The 19,682-nt window shown below is 48.1% G+C and overlaps 1 protein-coding gene and 1 long non-coding RNA gene across 2 annotated transcripts; one reads left to right on the top strand and one right to left on the bottom strand.

The window, feature by feature from the left end:
* Window positions 1-398: 398 nt before the first annotated feature.
* Window positions 399-5,370, bottom strand: LOC114805836. The gene is made up of 3 exons (XR_003753876.2): window positions 3,387-5,370; window positions 591-2,812; window positions 399-438 (listed from the first exon to the last, which is right to left on the bottom strand). It is a non-coding gene; the product is annotated as an uncharacterized LOC114805836 (long non-coding RNA).
* On the top strand, window positions 2,570-16,532 carry SLC25A15 (solute carrier family 25 member 15). Its single transcript, XM_001513066.4, has 6 exons — window positions 2,570-2,657; window positions 5,973-6,231; window positions 11,608-11,745; window positions 12,372-12,541; window positions 12,807-12,965; window positions 14,343-16,532. Exons 1-6 carry the CDS (start codon window positions 2,603-2,605, stop codon window positions 14,465-14,467), a joined length of 906 nt encoding a protein of 301 aa, XP_001513116.1. The 5' UTR covers window positions 2,570-2,602; the 3' UTR covers window positions 14,468-16,532.
* Window positions 16,533-19,682: the final 3,150 nt, after the last annotated feature.

Below are 19,682 nucleotides of genomic sequence, written 5' to 3' on the forward strand. Positions count from 1 at the left end.
CGAAATCGAGTCGTGAGGTGCGGGAGACCGGTAGTGACTTAATAGGGCCCAACCCTAAATTACCGGGAATCTATGAAGCTCGGTATCCTTTGCCAACGGAGTTAGATTTCGCAGAGATAGCCACGGGGGAGCACGATGAAATTGGTTCACTTGATCTGCGAGCGAAGTTGAGAAAGCGGCACGGCCTGGTGGAAAGTCTGGGAGGCAGAGTTCCCGGTTTCGAATCTTGGCCCTGCCACTTGCCTGCTGTGTGACTCTGGGCAAGTGGTACAGGTTCTCTGGGCCTCAGTTCTCTCATCTGTAAAATGCAGCGTGGCTCAGTGGAAAGAGGCCGGGCTTGGGAGTCGGAGGTCATGGGTTCGAATCCCGGATCCGCCACTTGTCAGCCGTGTGACTGTGGGCAAGTCACTTCACTTCTCTGGGCCTCAGTTACCTCATCTGTAAAATGGGGATTAACTGTGAGCCTCATGTGGAACAGCCTCATTACCCTGTATCTACCCCAGTGCTTAGAACAGTGCTCTGCACATAGTAAGCACTTAAATACCAACATTATTATTATTAAAATTATTATTAAAATGGAAATTAGATACCTGTTCTTCCTCCTCCATTGACTGTGATGCCCAAGTGAGGCAAAGACTGTGTCCTATCTGATCGTCTTGTAATAATAATAATAGAGGTATGTGTTAAGCACTTACTGTGTGCCAGGCACTGTACTGAGCGCTGGGGTAGATACAAGCAAATCGGGTTACCGTTTTAGGTAACCTTGTCGGTAACCTAACTCGTTGCACCATGCTCAGCACAAAGTAAGCACTTTATAAATACCACAATTCTTTCGATTAAGCCGAGCTTTAGCAGAAGAAGCAATAGTGCTGATTTCTATCCCTCTCCATTTCATTTTAATTTCATTTTAAATAGAGGACAAAAATGCTACTTTTTTCCTCCAAAGTTTTTTTTTTTATAAATATTCACACCACTGGTAATTGTCATATTTTTCCTTATCTCACACTTTGTAGAAAATTATCCTATTTTTTGCTCTCATGCTTGACAATTAAGTTACTATACATTCCTTCGCACTGGAAAATTATTGATCGCCGAATATGAATTTAATGATTTTTAAGTCATTTTAAGAGGCCTTTGGTCCTGATTCTGAATCACATTTTCATTTAGTCTTTTTTTTTTCAAATCAAAGGTCTTTATATACAGTATTCATTCATCTTGACTTGTCTAGTGTTTTTCAGATCAGCACTTCTTAAACAATAGTGAGTATTGCATTACATCTGAATTTGTGATTCAGCTACGCTACCATAAACTGCTTTTACTAGAACTCAAAAATCCTTCTAATTGAACTTGGACATCTGGGGTGTTTTTTAAACCCTTTTCTTCATGAAAGCCGAGGGATGAACAGAAAGGTCATCTTCGTCATTATTCTGTGTAGATGAGTCCATGATTTTATCCATTCTGAGCACCCGGCTCAGGCTGTTAATGCTCGCAACTTGCGTCGGCTTGGGCAGCTCAATGCTACTGCTGGTTTTTTAGGTTCTGATACTCAGTCCCCATTTTATGGACGAGGAAGACGAAGCTTGCCCTAGGTCACACAGTAGGCAAGTGCTGGGATCAATACTCGGGCACTGGCTTGGATTCAGCTTGGGGGAGGAGAGGATGTGGCCCTGGAAACTTTCACCCCAGTGTGACCTTGTGAGCTTTCAGCCAATCTCCTTCTCCGCCACTTCCAGCGCAGAGGCCCGAGGGGTGGGTGCGTGGAGACAGGTGGTAGGTCCCTTTAAGAGGACAAATCAAAGAGTGACTGTCACTACCTGTTAGGAGCCCAAGTTGCCCCTCTCCCCGACCGGCTCCTTCTGCCGCTTGCCGGTCGGCCTTTTGGGGCCCGCCGGACATCCTCCCGTGCTCTTTCGCGGATCCAGGTCGCTACATCCTTCCATCTCTCAGATCCAGGTTGGTACAGCCGTTGGCCACCGGCCAAGACCAACTGCCTCCGTGAAGGGGAGGTGACCCACGTGAGGAATCTGGGAGCGGGGGCCACGCCCCGAGTCGGCCTACTGGGCTTTGGCCAGAAGAGAAGCGAGAAAGAAACCCTCTCTCCGCTAGTGGGGAGAGCCAGAGAGAGGTGTCGCCGGGGTGGCAGGGAATGTGTCTGTTGTAATATTATGTTGTACTCTCCCAAGCGCTTAGAACGGTGCTCTGCACACATTAAGCGCTCAGTAAATACGATCCATTAGCTGACTGACAGAGGGGACCGATGGAGGAACCGGGGACGGGTCAAGGTGTCCGCACAGGCGCATGTCTGAGGACTCCTCAGGCGAGGAGCTAGATTGGGAGGAGGGAGGCGGGAGATGGAGTTTGTCTCCCTCTTCTCCCCCCGCCCCCAACCTCCCAGCCCACTACTTCCCGAATCCTCACCTCGGCCCCAGGACCGGATGAACCCCGAACGGACCATCCGTCTGACCCTCTTGATTTCGCCGGTAGCCAGAGACCTGGAGAACGCTGAGGCGTCGGTCAACCCTTATCTTTTGTTTGCTGCCAGGGGTCTGCACTGCAAGCTGCAAGTCTGATTCAGTAGAGTGCGGTGAGCCAGAGTCAAAACATGAAGAGCAACCCTGCTATCCAAGCCGCCATTGACCTCTCCGCGGGGGCCGCAGGTAATCTCCGATCCACCATTTCCTGTCCTGGCCTTGCCTTCCAGAGATGTGCCGTTTGTAAAGTCCTTCTGGTTCATCCGAAGAAGGTGCAGAAGGACGGTTGGGGAGGAGTGTACAACTCTGCCAACGACTTCCTGCCGCAGCAATTTGTGTTGCTGTAATAATAATAATGATAATGGTATTTTAAGTGCTTACTATGTGCCAAGCACTGTTCTTAGCACTGGGGTAGATACAAGGTCATCAGGTTGTCCCATGTTGGGGGTCACGGTCTTAATCCCCGTTTTACAGATGAGGTAACTGAGGCACAGAGAAGTGAAGTGACTTGCCCAGGGTCACTAAGCAGGCAAGCGGAAGAGCCGGGATTAGAACCTATGACCCGATTCCCAGGCCTGTGCTCTATCCATTCCGCCCTGCTGCTTCTCTAAAGGAAAACCCCCAGTGTGGCGCTTCGACTCTTCCACCCTAAAGAGAAGATGGCTGAAATTAGAATTTTGTTATCCCAGTTTTAGAAAACCTGACTCGGGCTGCGGAGCACTACTGTTTCGAAAGTGGACAGTGAGGTGCATCTCTTAGGGATCGCAACCACTTCCCTGAGTCAGAACGAGCATTCCAAGAGAGAAAGTCATCCCCAAACATGCCTGCCAACTCCCCTCTTATCCCCAACCCTCATCCCTGCCCTTCCATCGTGGGACTCTGCCCTCTGGCTCCTGCCAGCTCCTCGTCTCTTACCGCGTGTTCTGCTTCCTCTCATAGCTTTCAGTACCTCGGGGCTGAGCCGCTGTTTCGTAAGAAGTTTGCTTTGCCTTTCTCCTTCCTTCCATTATCCTGAGTAGGTAGGAGTTGAATCCTAGTGGAGCCCGGCCTTCTCTCTGCCTCTCTCCCCCGTCCCCCTGTACCATGGAGCCACGGTTGTTTGTGATGGCCGCTTTTCCCTGAGCTTTAACCTCGATGGTGATGGTGATATCCGTTGACCTCATAGCTCGGGAAACTAAACTCCCTACATGTTGGTTTTAATCTTCCTCACAACCCCTCTGTTGGAAAGTAGCACCAAAGTATTTTTCATATGATACATCCTGGGAAAACGGAGCCAGGCCAAACAAAATCCACCCAGAAAATAGCCCGCTGTTCCTTGGGACACAACCACTTGGGTTGTCAGGCAAATAAAACAGAACTCTGGTTTCGTTTGCTTCGCTTTCAGTATCCTTCCACGAGGGAGGGTGAACTCACCTTCAAAATGAGGTGAGCTAATTGCCGTATACTTATCAAAGCGCAGTAAAAATGGCCCAAATCCATACAGTGAATGAGTGGCAAATCCAAGTCCAGAATCCAGATGCCTGACTCTCCGCCCTGTGCTCACTGAGCCTCAGAGGGTGCCGCCACCTCTTGCTGCAACAGGTTCTTTAAACATCATCCCGAAGGACTACGTCCCATTGCCTAATGAAATCTATCGGTTTGTACGGATCCCCGTGTCGCCGGCCTCCCTTAACCTCTTGCGTGAGACCACTTGGTCGGCTTTGGTCTCGGTGGAAGAATACTTTTTGTTCACACCCGAGCATTGATTTTTAGAGGTTCTCTGCCAAGCTTGGGTTTGTTGACCTTCTTACTCCCATCAGATAAGATGATCAGTTGGGTAACCACACACACCCTTTTGTCACCTATGTAGGCCCTGGAAGAGTGTGTCCAGAGTCTAGTTTTTCAGCAAGTACTGGGTTTGTTGTCGTCTTCCTTTTAAGCGAAATTCCGTTTCGGTTGCTTCCCCCCATCCCCAAGCCGGGAATACAGATACAGTGCGCAAAGACTTCAGAAAAAAATTCACATCGGCTTCGAGGCATTCCTGGGCCCGATGATTTTATCACTTAGATATCATTATGCCTCAGCATTAGCCTTAAACTCATAATCTTGCCCAAATTGTAGCTGGAGTTAATTGCTTAGCTTTTTTCTGGTTCTTGATTTGCCTACTATTTAAAACGCAGCAACCTCTCATTGAATTTTTCTCTTGGATTCACACCCATCCTCAGCACTTATTTAAGTCATTATTGATGGTTGGTGTATCTGGCTCTGCATAGGCCACTTATTAATCTATTTCATTTCGCCATTCTTTTGCTATTAATAGTTGTATCCTCGTTCTTCCTCTTGCTTCCACTCCATAGAGATAATTCTCCTTTAATGTGCATCCTTCACTATACCATTTGGCTAGAATGCTATTTCTGAATTAGGAAACATTCCTCTCATCTGGGTAGGACCTGAAACAATGCGGGAAGAAAGTTGTGCATCGAACCTCGCAATGGTCAGAGCCATAATCCTTGGGTCAGTGGAGGAATGACGGTAATTTGGGGCTGCCTTTCTCCGCCGTTAGACTGTAATCTCCTCTGGAGGCAGGGAACAAGTCTTTAGCTTCAGGCTTATTGTCCAGTCAGTCTCTTTCATCCCTGGGAATTTCCATTGCCTGATCTGGAAAGCAGACCGCGGCTTTGTCCTCAGGATCCGAAGGCGGTAGCTCCTTCTCTTTAGAGTGGTTGGTTTCTCTGCCGGTGGCTGTGTGCCGGGACTGTGTAGCTTTTCAGGTGCGATCAACTACAGTCCTGCAGAAGAGAGACAGACGGAGCCAAAGAGTGCGGGCAGGCGTTGGACTTGGGTCAGCCTGTGCAGCTGTGATTGGCGGGCACAGTTAGGTGCCTGCTTTAACTTACGTGGAAAATGTCGTTAGCTGTGGATGATTAGCTCCCGAAGACCAACACTGTGATTTATCCAAACCCCTCCGTTCTCTTCCTTCCAACTCTGGGCCATTAAACTATTCGTCGGCATCTCCGCTAAAGAGATGATACGATCCAAATTGGGCATTTTATAGTTCTGGCATTTATTAAGTATTACTATGTGCCAGTTACTCTAGAGAAGCAGCACGGCATGGTGGATAGAGGACGGGCCTGGGAGTCGGAAGGTCTGGGGTTTTAATCCTGGCTCTGCCCCTCGTCTGCTGTGTGACCTTGGGCAAGTCACTTTACTTCTCTGGGCCTCAGTTCCCTCATCTGTAAAATGGGGATTGAGACGATGAGCCTCACCCGGGACAGGGACTGCCTCCAACCCTATTTGCTTGTATCCACCCCAGTGCTTAGAACGGTGCTTGGCACATATTAAATGCTTAACAAATATCATAATTGTATTATTACTATAATTATTGTACTAGCTCCGAGGAGAGTGCCTAACGATAACGGTGGCAGATACAACCCCTGCCCTCAAAGAGCGGGATAGCCCATCGTGACGTGCGGCCCTCCCTCAACTCCGGCGAGAGGTGACGGCGTGTCCCCTGTCCTCCAGGTGGGACTGCGTGCGTGCTGACCGGGCAGCCCTTTGACACCATGAAAGTGAAAATGCAGACGTTCCCCCACCTGTACCGGAGCCTCGTGAACTGCTGCCTGAAGACGTACCAGCAGGTGGGATTCCGGGGCTTCTACAAGGGGACCAGCCCGGCGCTGATCGCCAACATCGCCGAGAACTCAGTCCTCTTCATGTGTTACGGGTTCTGCCAGCAGATCGTCAGGAAGGTCGTTGGGCTGGAGAAGAACACAAAGCTGAGGTGAGTAACCGCAAGGGGCTCCTATGGCTCGGACTCCCACACTGGTGGTGTTTGGTGGCGGCGGTTAGCGAAAGTCCCGGAACTGACCCCGGAGCACCTGTTGAAGTCCGAGGTGGTGTGGCCTAGTGGAAATAGCACGGGTCCTGGGCGACAGGAGAGTCTAGTTCCAGTCCCAGCTCTGCTACTGGCTTGCCGCCTAACCCTGCGTCAGTCATTTAACCTCTCTGGGCCTCCCTACCTTCATCTTTGAAATGGGGAGAGGAGCTCCGCTCTCCCTCCCTCTTAGACTGTGAGTCCCCAAGGGACAGAGGCTGTGTCTGATCCGATGATCTTGAATTCACCCCAGTGCTTAGCACATAAGCACTTAAGGAATATCGCGCTTATTAATCTCAGAGAGAACCACTGCTGTGTTTAGAAAATGTCTGAATTTTGGCGTATTTCTGGCTTAGAACCCAAGTTGAGAACCAGCCCACAACAGAGCCGTAGGCTGGCTTTGTGGGAACGGCAGTAGAACGGGAACTGGCTCGGCCGTTGGACTTCAGGGAGGCCTCGAACCAGCCCCTTAGCCTCCCGCAACCTCCTATTCCTCCCTTTTCTACAGGGAGAATACTACTTCCAACCTGAGGTGAAAAACAGCTAGTGAGGAGGATTTGGGGAAACTTTATATTTGAAAAACTGCTTTACAGATACTAAAGACTAACTTCAGGGTTCTGCTGACGGCAAAAGGCACTGGGTCTTTAGTGCTGCTTTTGGCCTATGTCTCACTTGGTCGTTCTTCTTGAAACAGTTGGCGAAATACATTCCGTATCCTGGAAATCAGTGTCCCCAGGACACAGGAATCCATGCGGGAGACTTTGAAGTTGGAAAAGCAACAGTACTTGGGAATGTGGAGAAAGAGAGGTGAATGAGAAGAGGTTGTGACCTTGATCCTTAGATTGAAGTTGATTTCGGACGTCTGCCTTATCTCAGGGATTGTGGGCAGAGATCTTAGCGGTTCTATGGCCAATGGAACTTCTACCCATCTGTCTTTTTCACATTATTTTGTTATAAAAAATACTTTAAAGTACACTAGTGAAAATAGTGAGTCATGGGCATTTGGGGGGCAAATATGACATCGGTTAATCTACAAATCTTGTTCCCTTGTCCTCCTTTTAATTCGTTAATTGGATACCTCAAAAGTAAACCCTTACTTGTATAATATTTTACTCCTCCAAACTGCCCTTCAGACTTCTTCAAGGGTGTTTTCCCCAGCTCCACAGTGGAACTATTCTTGTGTGACTGAGAAGGTTGGGAAAGACCTTTTCAACTGGGAAAGGGGGTTGTTAAGTCCTCTTGCTTTAGCAGAGGTTGGTTTTGATTGTTTGTGTTTGGTGTTTCTTTTAGTATTTATAGGCTCATACATCTAAGGACTGGTTCTCTTCATAGAACCAGGCAAGACTGCATTTTAATCCTCTGAGATGGATCGGGGTGTTAATTTTATTCTTGAAGCACTGCAGACTAGTAATCTGTGCTGTGGCTCTAATAATACATAAGGAGAATTTTCATGTACAGTTAACTATTGAACTCTCTCTGTGACAACAGAGTAGCTCCTTAATGCTAAACCAAAACCCTTTAGGCTACGGTAATAAAATGAGGGCTGGACCCACTCTTTATATAGGAAGATAAAAGCCTTTGTCGGCAAACAAAGTCAGTTGTGAATTTGTGGTGTTTACCTCAGCACTCTGTTCTGATGAGTTTGGAATTCTTTCATTCAGACTCCTTGAGGCACTACACCAAAATACTCAGTATTTCTCTGTAGAACCTTATATTTACTGACCCCTTTACCCTCGGATCAAAACACTTGGCAAACCCCCACCAAATGACCTTAACCATCTCGGCCCTGTCAGGGGGCTGCTAGAGGCACGGAGGAAGGCCCCGGTTGGATTTGATAGTAATAGAAAGTCATTCTAGTTTCTGTTGTAACTATTAGAAAAATAAGCACCTGTAAAATGACATTTTAAATGCCAGTGGGAAATCAGGGAGGGAGGAGTACTGAACAGCATGATTTTGCACAATAATACGTATTGTGGTTAAAAGCTCACTATGGGCTAAGCACTGTACTGAATGCTGGGGTGGCACAAGATAATCTGATCAGACACAGACCCTGCCTCATCTGGGTTCACAGTCAATGGGGGAAGGAGAACAGGTATTGAGTCCCCAGATGAGGAAATTGAGACACAGAGAAGTAATGACTTGCTCAAAATCATCCAGCAGGGAAATGGCCAAGCCAGGATTAGACCTCAGGTCCCCTGGCTGCTCTTTCAACCTAGCGATACTCTTCTCTAGCTTTACAACATTTGTAAACCCCATGGTGTCAGGCATGTACAAACAAAAGCAGATGTAGACCTCCTATGCAAATTACATAGCGAAAAGCTCATGTCCTAAGCAAAAGATTCTCCATTTTTGGGCCCATTCTCTCCCAGAGATTCAATGCACCTGATCTGAACGAGCCTAAAAGGAAAGATGGGCATAGCTTGGTTAAAATTCTCGCTTTTCTCCAACAACCCACCACCCATAATTAGGCCAAAGTCCTAGAGCTGTTGTCTTGTAAGTTCCTTCTGTCTAGACCCCCACGAGGGCCCCTGAGATTTTTCCGAATACATTCCATCCTGATCTGGGGAAGCAAACACCTCGGCGTTCAGGCCCTGGCCCGCAGCCTACAAGGAGTTGACTTAGACCTTTATTTGGCTTCTAGCTACAAAGTGACTGTACCAAAAGCCCCAGTCCAGAAGAATTGTCCAGTAGCTGCACTTCGGTTAAGACATGGGAGAACATTCAGCTAGTCAGAATCTACCCTTCTGATGTGCTTCTATATTCACATGTCCACCCATGTAATCTGGGTGATTTGTATCCAGCTCTTTGGAAAACCATCAGAATCACAGAAATTACATTAAACTTGAACACTCGCGTTAGGCCTTGCCACTTGCACCAGTGATCACCTCATCTCCTTCAAAATGGAGAGATCAAGCTCAAGAACCTCCCTACAGCAACTACAGCAAGGATTCCCCCTCAGTGATGATGATAGTAATAAAAATAGCAACTGTGATATTTGTTAAGCACACAGTAGGTGCCAGTAGTGGGGAAGGTAGAATACAGTCAGATCGGACACAGTCCCTGTCCCAGCTGGGGCTCACAGTCCAATGGGGAGGAAGAACATCTATTTTATTCTCAAATTAGAGAAGAAGAAACTGACTCTGCTGGTATTTCCAGTTAGATTTATGCAATCAGATTACCTTGTCCGGTTTTAGTTTTTGTTGCCAGGGTCTAGAATGGGGCAAGCAGACAGGCAGTAAGTGCTACTGAGGGTGATGAGGGCAAGTAAAAGGAGGTTGGCCAACATTGTGAGTTGGGCCGTCCTTTTTTGCCTCTCAACGGAAACGTAGGCAGTCGGGGAGCTGAATTTCAAATTAATAATAATAATAATAATGTTGGTATTTGTTAAGCGCTTACTATGTGCCGAGCACTGTTCTAAGCGCTGGGGTAGACATAGGGGAATCAGGTTGTCCCACGTGGGGCTCACAGTCTTAATTCCCATTTTACAGATGAGGGAACTGAGGCACAGAGAAGTTAAGTGACTTGCCCACAGTCACACAGCCGACAAGTGGCAGAGCTGAGATTCGAACTCATGAGCCCTGACTCCAAAGCCCGTGCTCTTTCCACTGAGCCACGCTGCTTCTCCTGCTGCCCAGAGAAGGTCATCACACGCTTAAATGCCTCTTGGCATTTTTCCCTCCTCCGAGAGCCTCTGTCCAAGGTCACTGAATTGACTGAGATTCCCAGGAGCCAGGCAATGGCTGTGGGGGTTTGTGGACTCAAAACTGTGCGCTTGCAGGAACTGCGTCTGAGCCTGTAGGGTAGTTTAGGACATCTTGCGTAATTCTGAGCCTGGTGAGCCCCTGCCAGCTGGAGAGGGGGAATCTAGTGAGCATCAGAGCTCTCGGAAAGGTGAATAGGTTGCATTTTGTAAAGTGCCTTGGGGGGGGGGTGTTGTCTCCCAGTTTTTTTGGAAAGTCTTAATACACTGGACAGCCTGCTGTAATTATGCTCACCGGTCAAACTCATTCCTTCCCTTCATCCTCTTTCCCAAGCTCCCCACTCCAAGAGTTGCTTTTGAGCCTTGAGAATTTTTTAACTGCAAAATGTAGAAGGTGGTAATCATGCTATCTCTTCAGCACCCATTGAGTGCAGTGAACTGTAGAAAGCACTTGGGAGATAGAGACCTAAGTCACATTCCCTGCCCACAAGGATCTAACACTCTCGCAGAGGTTGGAGGAAGACAGAAATATTGAATGAGTATATATACTATTACCTCTAACGATGCCCCTCTCAGGATTACACCTGGAGAGTTTCCAGTATTCCACCAGTCTCGACACAGGAGGGAGAGTCAAGCAGAAACGTACCTGTTCCATTCCTAACCTGGGCAGTGGCTAGCGAGTAGAAGGAAATCTGCTACAAGACAGAACTCCCCCGTGCTGGGCATCAGTGGCCCGGGAGAGAGTCGAGGGCGGAGACTCAGTTTACTGCGCGGAAGAAGGCAACGGTAAATCACTTCTGTATTTTGACCAAAAAAACTCTATGGATCCACTACCAGAACGACTGCGGGTGGAAGTGGGACGATCTGGGAGAGATGTGTCTGTGGAATCGCTATGGGTCAGAGATGACTTGACAGCGTAAGACAAGATGGTATTTCTTAAGCCCTCGCTATGTGCTAAGGACTGGGCTAGGAACAAGATACTCAGATCAGTCATCGACCATCCCTGACCCACACAGGAGAGAGCACTGGTGTTTAACCCCCATTTTACCTATGTGGAGACTGAGAGCCAGAGAAGTTGAGAAGCTGCATGGCCTAGTGGAAGGAACATGGGCGTGGGAGTTAGAGGGCCTGGGTTCTCTGTGCCTCAGTTCTCCTTTTCTCCCTCCTACTTAGATTGTGAGCCCCATGCAGGATGGGAACTATGGCCAATCTAATTCACTTGTATCTACCCCAGCGCTTAGAACAGTGTTTGACACATAGTAAGTGCTTAAAAAATACCTTTAAAAAAAACAAGTGACCGACCCAGGTCACACAGCAGGCCAGGGGAGGAACCTGGACTAGAAGCAGCATTTCTTGATTCCCAATGCAGAGCTTTCCCCACTAGGCCACCCTGCCTCCTTTTTGGCACATGTGCTGTGCCTCCTTTGACTGCCCAGTGGGAGGTGAACCGGCGAGGAGCCCTGAGCAAATCTCCCCCCTTTTCAGCCGATGGCAACTGTTCCCCGTGTGGCTTCTTGCTGCGGAGTGCAGACGTTCACTCCGGTTTGCCAAAGCGTCTCCCGTTGTGTCGTGTTGCGTTGCAGCGATCTGCAGAACGCCGCGGCGGGGTCTTTCGCCTCTGCGTTTGCGGCCCTGGTTCTCTGCCCCACGGAGCTGGTGAAGTGTCGACTCCAGACCATGTATGAAATGCAGGCATCGGGAAAGATAATAGAAGGCCAGAAGTAAGTGCGGTTTCTGCAAAGCCCCTGCGACCTTTCTTTATCTCGGCGCTTTCGGTGCTGAGACTGGAAACCTCCTTTGTCCTGAATTCCTTGCTTGCAGAACCTTTCTGGAATGAGGTTCTAGGCCGTGGGATTCTTCTGAGTCATTCATCTGGCCTTCCTTCTGAACGGCTGGACCATTTCCCCCTGCGAATCATCCCTCGGGTTTCGCCTCGCATCACCTTAAAGCTCAGCCTCCCAAAATCGGCATCCATCTGCCCAGTCTGGGAAGTCTGCCCAGTAGTTTATGCAGAGACCCTTGTCCAAAAATACAAAACAGAAACCCCTCCTGAAGCCAGAGAATATCCTCTCCTCAGGTAGAAATGGCTTTTCAGGAGTAGGGCCCTGGAGTCGGAAGAATAGAGTTCTGTAAGCTTCTTCCTCTGGCTGTCAGATGACCTTGAATTAGTCACCGTCTCTAGCCCATACTTTCCCTTTCTAAAATGGGAATAAAACGATTTTCAATCCGTCATATTTATTGGTGAGGAACTGTTGCGGGAGGCAGTGGGAAGCAATGGCAGGCAGAGCCAGAGGATGGGCTTCCCCCTGCAATTCACTTCTCTTCTTTCGCGTGTCCACTCCACCAGCACAGTTTGGTCCGTAGTGAAGAGCATTATGAGCAAGGATGGTCCCCTGGGCTTCTACCACGGGCTCTCGAGCACTCTGCTCCGAGAAGTTCCTGGCTACTTCTTCTTTTTCGGCGGATATGAGCTGAGCCGGTCGTTTTTTGCATCTGGGAGATCCAAGGAGGAACTAGGTAGGTGTTGGTGCTGTGGGCAGGTAAAGACCCTCTTGCTACTGACGTTTACGACCCGACGGAGTCTCCGGTCACAAAAGACGGACGGGTCTCAGTCTGGTCACGGAGACTGGTCACCCGTACCATTTCCCAACTGTTTCCTTGTCCCAAAGGAAAAGGTAAAAACGAATCAAAAGCCTTTGCTGAAGGCCACCGTGGTAGTATTGCGTCGACTTGAAGTTTGAATCAAAGGGGTTAACTCTACTTCCTTCCTCCTTCCCTCCAGGCCCCATCCCACTGATGTTAAGTGGTGGTGTCGGAGGAAGCTGCCTGTGGCTTGCTGTCTACCCGGTGGACTGCATCAAATCCAGAATCCAAGTCCTGTCCATGTCAGGAAAGCAGGCAGGCTTTATGGGGACGTTCGCCAGTGTGGTGAAAAACGAAGGTAGGCCTACCACGTGGAGAAGCCCAGTCCCAAGCCCCGCTGGTCGCCACACATACGGTGTCCGGAGCAGAGGTTCGCAACCCTCCAGAGCAGGCTGAATTAGTCACTGATGGATTCATTGAGTGGTTACTGTGTACAGAGCACTGTACTAAGCGCTTGGGAGAGTACACTGTGATGGAGTTGGTAGACTTGTTCCCTGCTCAACACTAGCAGGGGAAGCAGACATTAATGTAAATCAGTAAATTCCAGATAAGAAGAGAAATGCTCACGGGGCCGAGGAGGTGGGGGCGAATAAAGGGAGCAAATCAGGGTGACACAGAAGATCAATGCCCACTTGCTCCTAAAGGAAGTGGGCCCTTGGGGGTTATTCAGGGATATTTCCTGATGAGAATGGTGGTGATACTACTTTGCAAAATGCTTACTACGGGCTAAGAAATTGCCTCTGAGCAAGAAGTATCCATCCACTATGCAAACCACCAATGGGGAAAGTGACCCTCCCAGAGGAAGGATGAAAATGATCCAAAGAATAGTACTTTTATCATTAATATTCTCATTATGATGTCAGATGTAGCCCTCCCTTCCACACCAAACTGATGATCTAGAAGTAACCGTCAGAGCGGACTGGCGCTCTTGCTTTGAAGAGTCCCTGCTGAACGGGGCCTCCAGACGGATGGTGATGTCTGTCCGGCAATATGGCTATACCAACTTGGGCCCCAGTTTCTAGGGGGATTGAAAATACGTTCAGCACAAGGAAACTCCGGACACAGGGTGCAGAGGCCCTAATGGAAAGAGTCCGGGTCTGGTAGCCACAAGGCCTGGGTTCTAATGCTGGCACTGCCACGGGCCTGCTGTGTGACCTTGGGCAAGTGACTTAACTCTTCTGGGCCTGTTTCTTTATCCGTAAGGTGGGAATTCATTAACTGATATGCCGATGTGGTCCTGTGTCTGATCTGATTGTACTATATCTATCCCTTAACTTCTCTAGGCTTCAGTTACCTCACCTGTAAAATGGGGATAAGAATGTGAACCCCGTGTGGGTTGTGTCTACCCCAGTGCTTGTCACATAATAAGCACTTTACAAGTACCATAACAATTACTATCCTGGGGCTTGGCACATAGTAAATGCTTAACAGATACTCTTATTATTCTAATAATATTGCACTAGTAGCTAGTACGGTTCTGAGGAAATAATGTTCTCTGCTTTCTTCCAACTCTGGATTGAAGAAATCCTGAGAATTAATCATTTGGCAACTAGTCAGCCAGGCCCCATTTGGGGGCGGGGTTTTTTTTGAACGTGCTGGGTGACTCTTATTCCCGGGGTAATATATTCTGGTATTATGTGGCAAATACCAACTGGTCTCTGTCTCTATTTTGTAGGGGTAACAGCCTTATATTCTGGACTGAAGCCTACTATGATCCGAGCATTCCCTGCCAATGGGGCCTTGTTCCTGGCCTATGAATATAGCAGGAAGTTGATGATGAGCCAATTTGAACCATACTGACAACACGTCCTTGTAGCAAAGTCTGTTTGTTGGGGGCAAGGCTACAGTTCATCTCAGGTTTTAACTGAGGACATGAGGAAATAATCTGACTTCATGGGTCTCTCTCTGTTGCTCTCTGTTTCTGTTTCCTTAGAAGAACTGACAACTTCAACATCCACCAAACATTACCCTCACCACTGGTGGGACAGAGAAGAAAAGTCTTACTTGCAGCATGGGGGATGTAAATGCCAGCCTTCTCTTTCAATTTTTCCCCCATAAAGTGGCTGCATCCAACAAATCTACCCCATATCCCTTTCCCGTTCCACTCCCACCCTCAGAGGTGGGTGGGACTTGGGGAGTGTTTGTCTCTGCAGTTGTAAATAATTGTTTCCAACAAGCTCACTTCAAATTTCCAGCCTCTTTACAAGGCCTGGTAGGTATGAGATCTGGAACAGTCCCTTGTTTTCTTGTGAAACTTTATTCCTTCTCCCGTGGCACTGAGAAGCTCAACTCCTCGCTCCTTCAGTCTGCTAGCAGGCTGGGCTTCAAGCCCCAACCTCACTTCCTCATCCTGTCTCTGCGAGATTCAGAACAACCAGCAAGGGGCTGGCCAAGCGGCTCATCTTGTCTGGAATTCCCGGGCTAAGGGTCTGTTTAGGAAAGCAGAAAGGTCTTCCATTTTGTTGTGCAGCAGGCAGCGGTCCGGGAGGCTGAATAACCCCACCCACCTACTCCTTCTGTCCCTCAGAGCGACTTGGATGGGAGGAGGACGGGACTCTGTGTGGAGTTGAGCATGCCCCATGCCAAAAGCCTTTCCCTTGAGCAGAAGCAGAGGGGATCCTGGGATCTGACTTTGCCCTACCTTGACATGGCTGATGTTGAAGCCACCTGCTCCCCTCAGACAGTATCAGTGCAGTAACTTCCCTTTCATTCTACATCGGAGGGAGTGGGTTCAGTAAACGGCCTTCACTTCAGCTTCACATGGGCTGCTTTCAGTGTCTTTGATTCTCGAAACCTTGTGAAAAGGGGACCAGAGGACTGGTGAGACCTTCTACCTGGGCTCATTGGGCCTCTCTGATGGAGGGAGGGTCATGGAGTCACTTGTGGAACACAACTTACCTTTTCCTTGACTGGCATCCAGTTCCCCAAACCAGGCTAAGTGATGGCTGAGGTTGGCTTGCAATCACCTGGAGGCAGAAGCTGATGGTGAAGTGAGAGGTGCGTGATCGGAAAGCCAGATCCTGGCACCTGCAACCTGTCCTCTCTTGAGGCCTAAGCTATCCTACTGCCCAAGAGTGGGGAGACCCTTCTGAAACTTTCCAAGTCCTTATTTCCATGGGCCCTCAGTTCTGGGTATTGTGCCAAATTTCAATACCGAGGGGGAACTAGCAAAGACGGAAATAGAGGAACACCACATCTGAGAGGAGTTGCAGGGCAGAGTTCTAGAAGCAGCAGCCTCCGTTACCGTTAATAGCCAAAGAGACAGCATCCCCTCCAGCCCTCCCCATCCCTGGCCATAAAGTGAGGAGGAAGGAAAAGGAAAATCTAACGCTACTGTTTGATCAGATGATGAAAGGATCCAGAACCAAGCCTAAAGCCATTGAGAGGGCACAACTCGCTCAGCTTCCTCTTGAGATGTTCCACAGTCCCCTGGGATTTGTCGGGGGCTTAAGAGTGCCCGACCATTGCCAAATGAAAATGAGGACAAGTAGGGTGGGACCAAGAGAGGGGAGGCAGAGGTTCACCCTGACCCCCTCCAAAAAAAAAAAAAAGAGGAGACAGCCTCATCCCAACCACCTGCTCAAATGCCTCTGTGGTGGATCTCTGTCAGTCTTACCCAGATGCTTGACAGTACAGTGGGGCCCGGAGCACCCGCCTCATCAATATTCTGCCGGGCCCAAAGGAGGAGACAACCAAGTCAGAATACAATGTCGCTCAGTTCATTTCTTTCCAGTCCAGTTGATGGATGCCGATGCAGAATTAGAACAACTTTAAATTAATTTAAGATTATATTTTAGACAGGAATGTAGAGACTGTTTAAAAATGTCACACTGGAATTCTTGTCATTAAATTATTTCTCTAATAGGTGTGTGTGTGTTTTGTGGTCTCTGTTTTTGAAAGGAATCCTTTACCTCTGTGCTCCTGCAAAATGCCTTGAGTTGTGTGATGTAAGATTAGTTTCCCAAACTGGCATTTCAGTATTAACAAGCATTGTATACCCAGTTCCCCTAAAATGAGGGTTGTGTTTAGCCCAAAAAAAAAATATATACACACACACAAATATATATAAACCTAATCAGGAAAAGTAACATTTTATTATGCCTATCAAGTTATCATAATAATACCTTGGTACTGGTATAACATTTCTATTTACCCAAAGAACTTTCACATCAACTATCTCTGAAATAGGGATAGGCAGGAATTACCAATTTCATTTTACATGAGAAAACAGGCCCAGAAAGGGTAACTGACTAAGATCACAGCAGTTCAGGGCCAGAGCTGTGATTAGAACTCAGATCTGCTTCCCAACCCTCACTCTTTCCACTAGGCCACCCTGGTGCCCTGACATGCCCACAGACTCTTTGGATCCACCGTGACACGGTGTCATGTCGACTTTCCCTAATTCTCTAATGTTGTAACTGGATTGCATAGTGAAAACACCCGTTCTAGCTAAAACGTGGTTAAGAAGCTTAAACAGGGCTCGTGCCTCCAAACACTTTCCATTGCATTAAGTAACCTGACAAATATACACACCACAGTTACGAAACTGCTACCAAGAGGATGTTAATGTCACTGTTTTGGCACTGTCCATGAACTGAAAGGCGGTAAACTGGAAGGCAGTAAGACCCAAATTATTCCCACAAGGTCACATGGCTCTGCTAATTGCTTGTGTGACCTTAGGCAAGTCACTTGACTTCTCTGTGCCTCAATTTCCTCAACCGTAAAATGGGGATTCAAAACCTGTTCTCTCAGTCTGTGAGCCCCACGTGGGCCAAGGACTGTGTCTGATCTAATTAACCTGTACCTACCCCTGTACTTTGAACAGTGTTTGACCCATAGTAAATGCTTAAATACCATTAAAAGAAAAAAATCTGAGATTGAAGCCTTGAAGCCTTTGACTGGATTTACCACAGCTGAAGATTTTGCACATTTACGGTCCTGACTGAGCTTAACGACAATGTCTGCCCACTTTTTTTCAGCTCGATCAAAATCAGTTTTCATTGCCTAGGGCGTCAGAGGAAACAAACTGGCATGAATCAATTTTACACATCAACATGGATTATGCACAGGAAAGGGGAGAAGGGAATATGGCTTCTGTCCCATCCAGAAGCCAGGTGACATTGAAGATCTCATGTCTCTGGCCAGAGAGAGAAAGGCAGAAGTGGCAGGAAGCGGCTTGGCCTACTGGAAAGAACACGGGCCTGGGAGTCAGAGGACCTGGTCTTGTGACCATAGGCAAGTTACTTAACTTCTCTGGGTCACAGTTTCCCCAACTGTAAAATGGGGATTCAATCCCACCCCCTTCTTAGATTGTGAGCCTCATGTGGGACCGGGACTGCATCCAACCTGAATTAATTTGTATCGACCCCAGTGCTTAGAACAGTGCTTGCCACACAATAAGCACTTAAATAATCATGATGAGATTCTTTCCATTTTAGCACTGGGAGACCCATTTTGAGCAACCAGTCGGGCTGCTCTCCTTATCTTTGGCTGTATTTCAAGCAGGGGGAAGAGCGGCTTCCTTTAAGTGCTCAATAAATACCACTGATTGATTGAACGATAAAACCCGCAGGCAGCCACAGTCCTCACCTTTGTTGATCAAAGTAGGTCAGCTCTGACCCTTGTTTGGTTTTCCTGTCTCGCTCACCCACCCTCCTCTTGAGGCAGCTTCACCCCGAGGCTCAGTGGATAGCGACCGGGCTTGGAAGTCAGAGGTTTGAATCCCAGCTCTGTACTTGTCATCTTTGTGACTGGGCAAGTCACTTCACTTCTCTGGGCCTCAGTAACCTCATCTGTAAAATGGGGATTAAGAATGGGAGTCCCATGTGGGGCCACCTGATTACCCTGTACCTACCCCCACGCTTAGAACAGTGCTCTGCACATAGTAAGCGCTTAACAAATACCAACATTATTATTATTATTATTATTACTACATCATTTCAGCTCGAACACTAACGTCCCTGCTTGGTCTGAGCTGTATTGCTCAGAGAGTCTTGGACAAGGGCCATTAGTTCTGGGAGCAGTAGAAAATGACACTGAGCTTACCAGGCCTGACCTCATAAGAGATTGCCCCACCGCAGCCCAAAGCCGGCATACTGAACACACGAAATGTACTTTCACCAAGATGCGTAGGAGTTAAAGGTCCGTATTTCTGGTGGGCCTTGGGCTGCAGGATTGATAAATCCTGAGAGGTTTTTTTTTCCCCCCAAGTATGGGAAGATTACAGTCCTAGAAGAGACAGTTGGCACCAGCCACCGACTAGAATAGCAAAAAACAAAGGGTGTAATAACAACAATAATTGTGGTATTTGTTAAGCACTTACTATGTTCCAAGCACCGTTCTGAGTGCTGGGCTAGATACAAGCAAATCGGGTGGGACAAAGTCCCTGTCCCACTTGGGGCTCACAGTCTTAATCCCCATTTGAGAGAAGGTAACTGGGGTCCAGTGAAGTGATTTGCCCAAGGTCACACAGCAGACATTTGGTGAAGCCAGGCTTAGAACCCAGGTCCTTCTGACTCCCAGCCCACGTTTTATCCACCTGGCCATGCTGCTTCGCTAGTACATGAGCTGAGATTGTGCTACGTGCAAAGCAGAGCCAGCCCTGCTGACGAATAAAAAGCCCTGCTGACGAATAAAACTCACTGCCAAAACAGGCAGGAGTTCACGTGGGGCTGGGGAATTTTTTTTAAATGAATTTTTTTGTCCACGTTGGCCAAGGGGACAGCCCACTTTTAAACACCCTCCTAACAACGAGGATTTGTTTGTGGAGATAAGGAACAGAGCACCACTATTTCCATTACAATAGTGGTACTGATTAAGCACTTACTACATGCTGAGCACAGGGGGAGATTCAATACCATCAGCTCCGACACAGTGCTTGCCCTTCACAGGGCTCACACACTTTCTGAAGAAGGAGAACAGATGAGGAAACGGAGGCCCAGAGAAGTCAAGTGACTTTTTTTATATATAGTATTTAAGCAATAACTATGTGCCAGGAACTGCACTAAGCACCGGA

This window comes from Ornithorhynchus anatinus, chromosome 20 (assembly GCF_004115215.2).
Source record: "Ornithorhynchus anatinus isolate Pmale09 chromosome 20, mOrnAna1.pri.v4, whole genome shotgun sequence".
NCBI lineage: Eukaryota > Metazoa > Chordata > Mammalia > Monotremata > Ornithorhynchidae > Ornithorhynchus > Ornithorhynchus anatinus.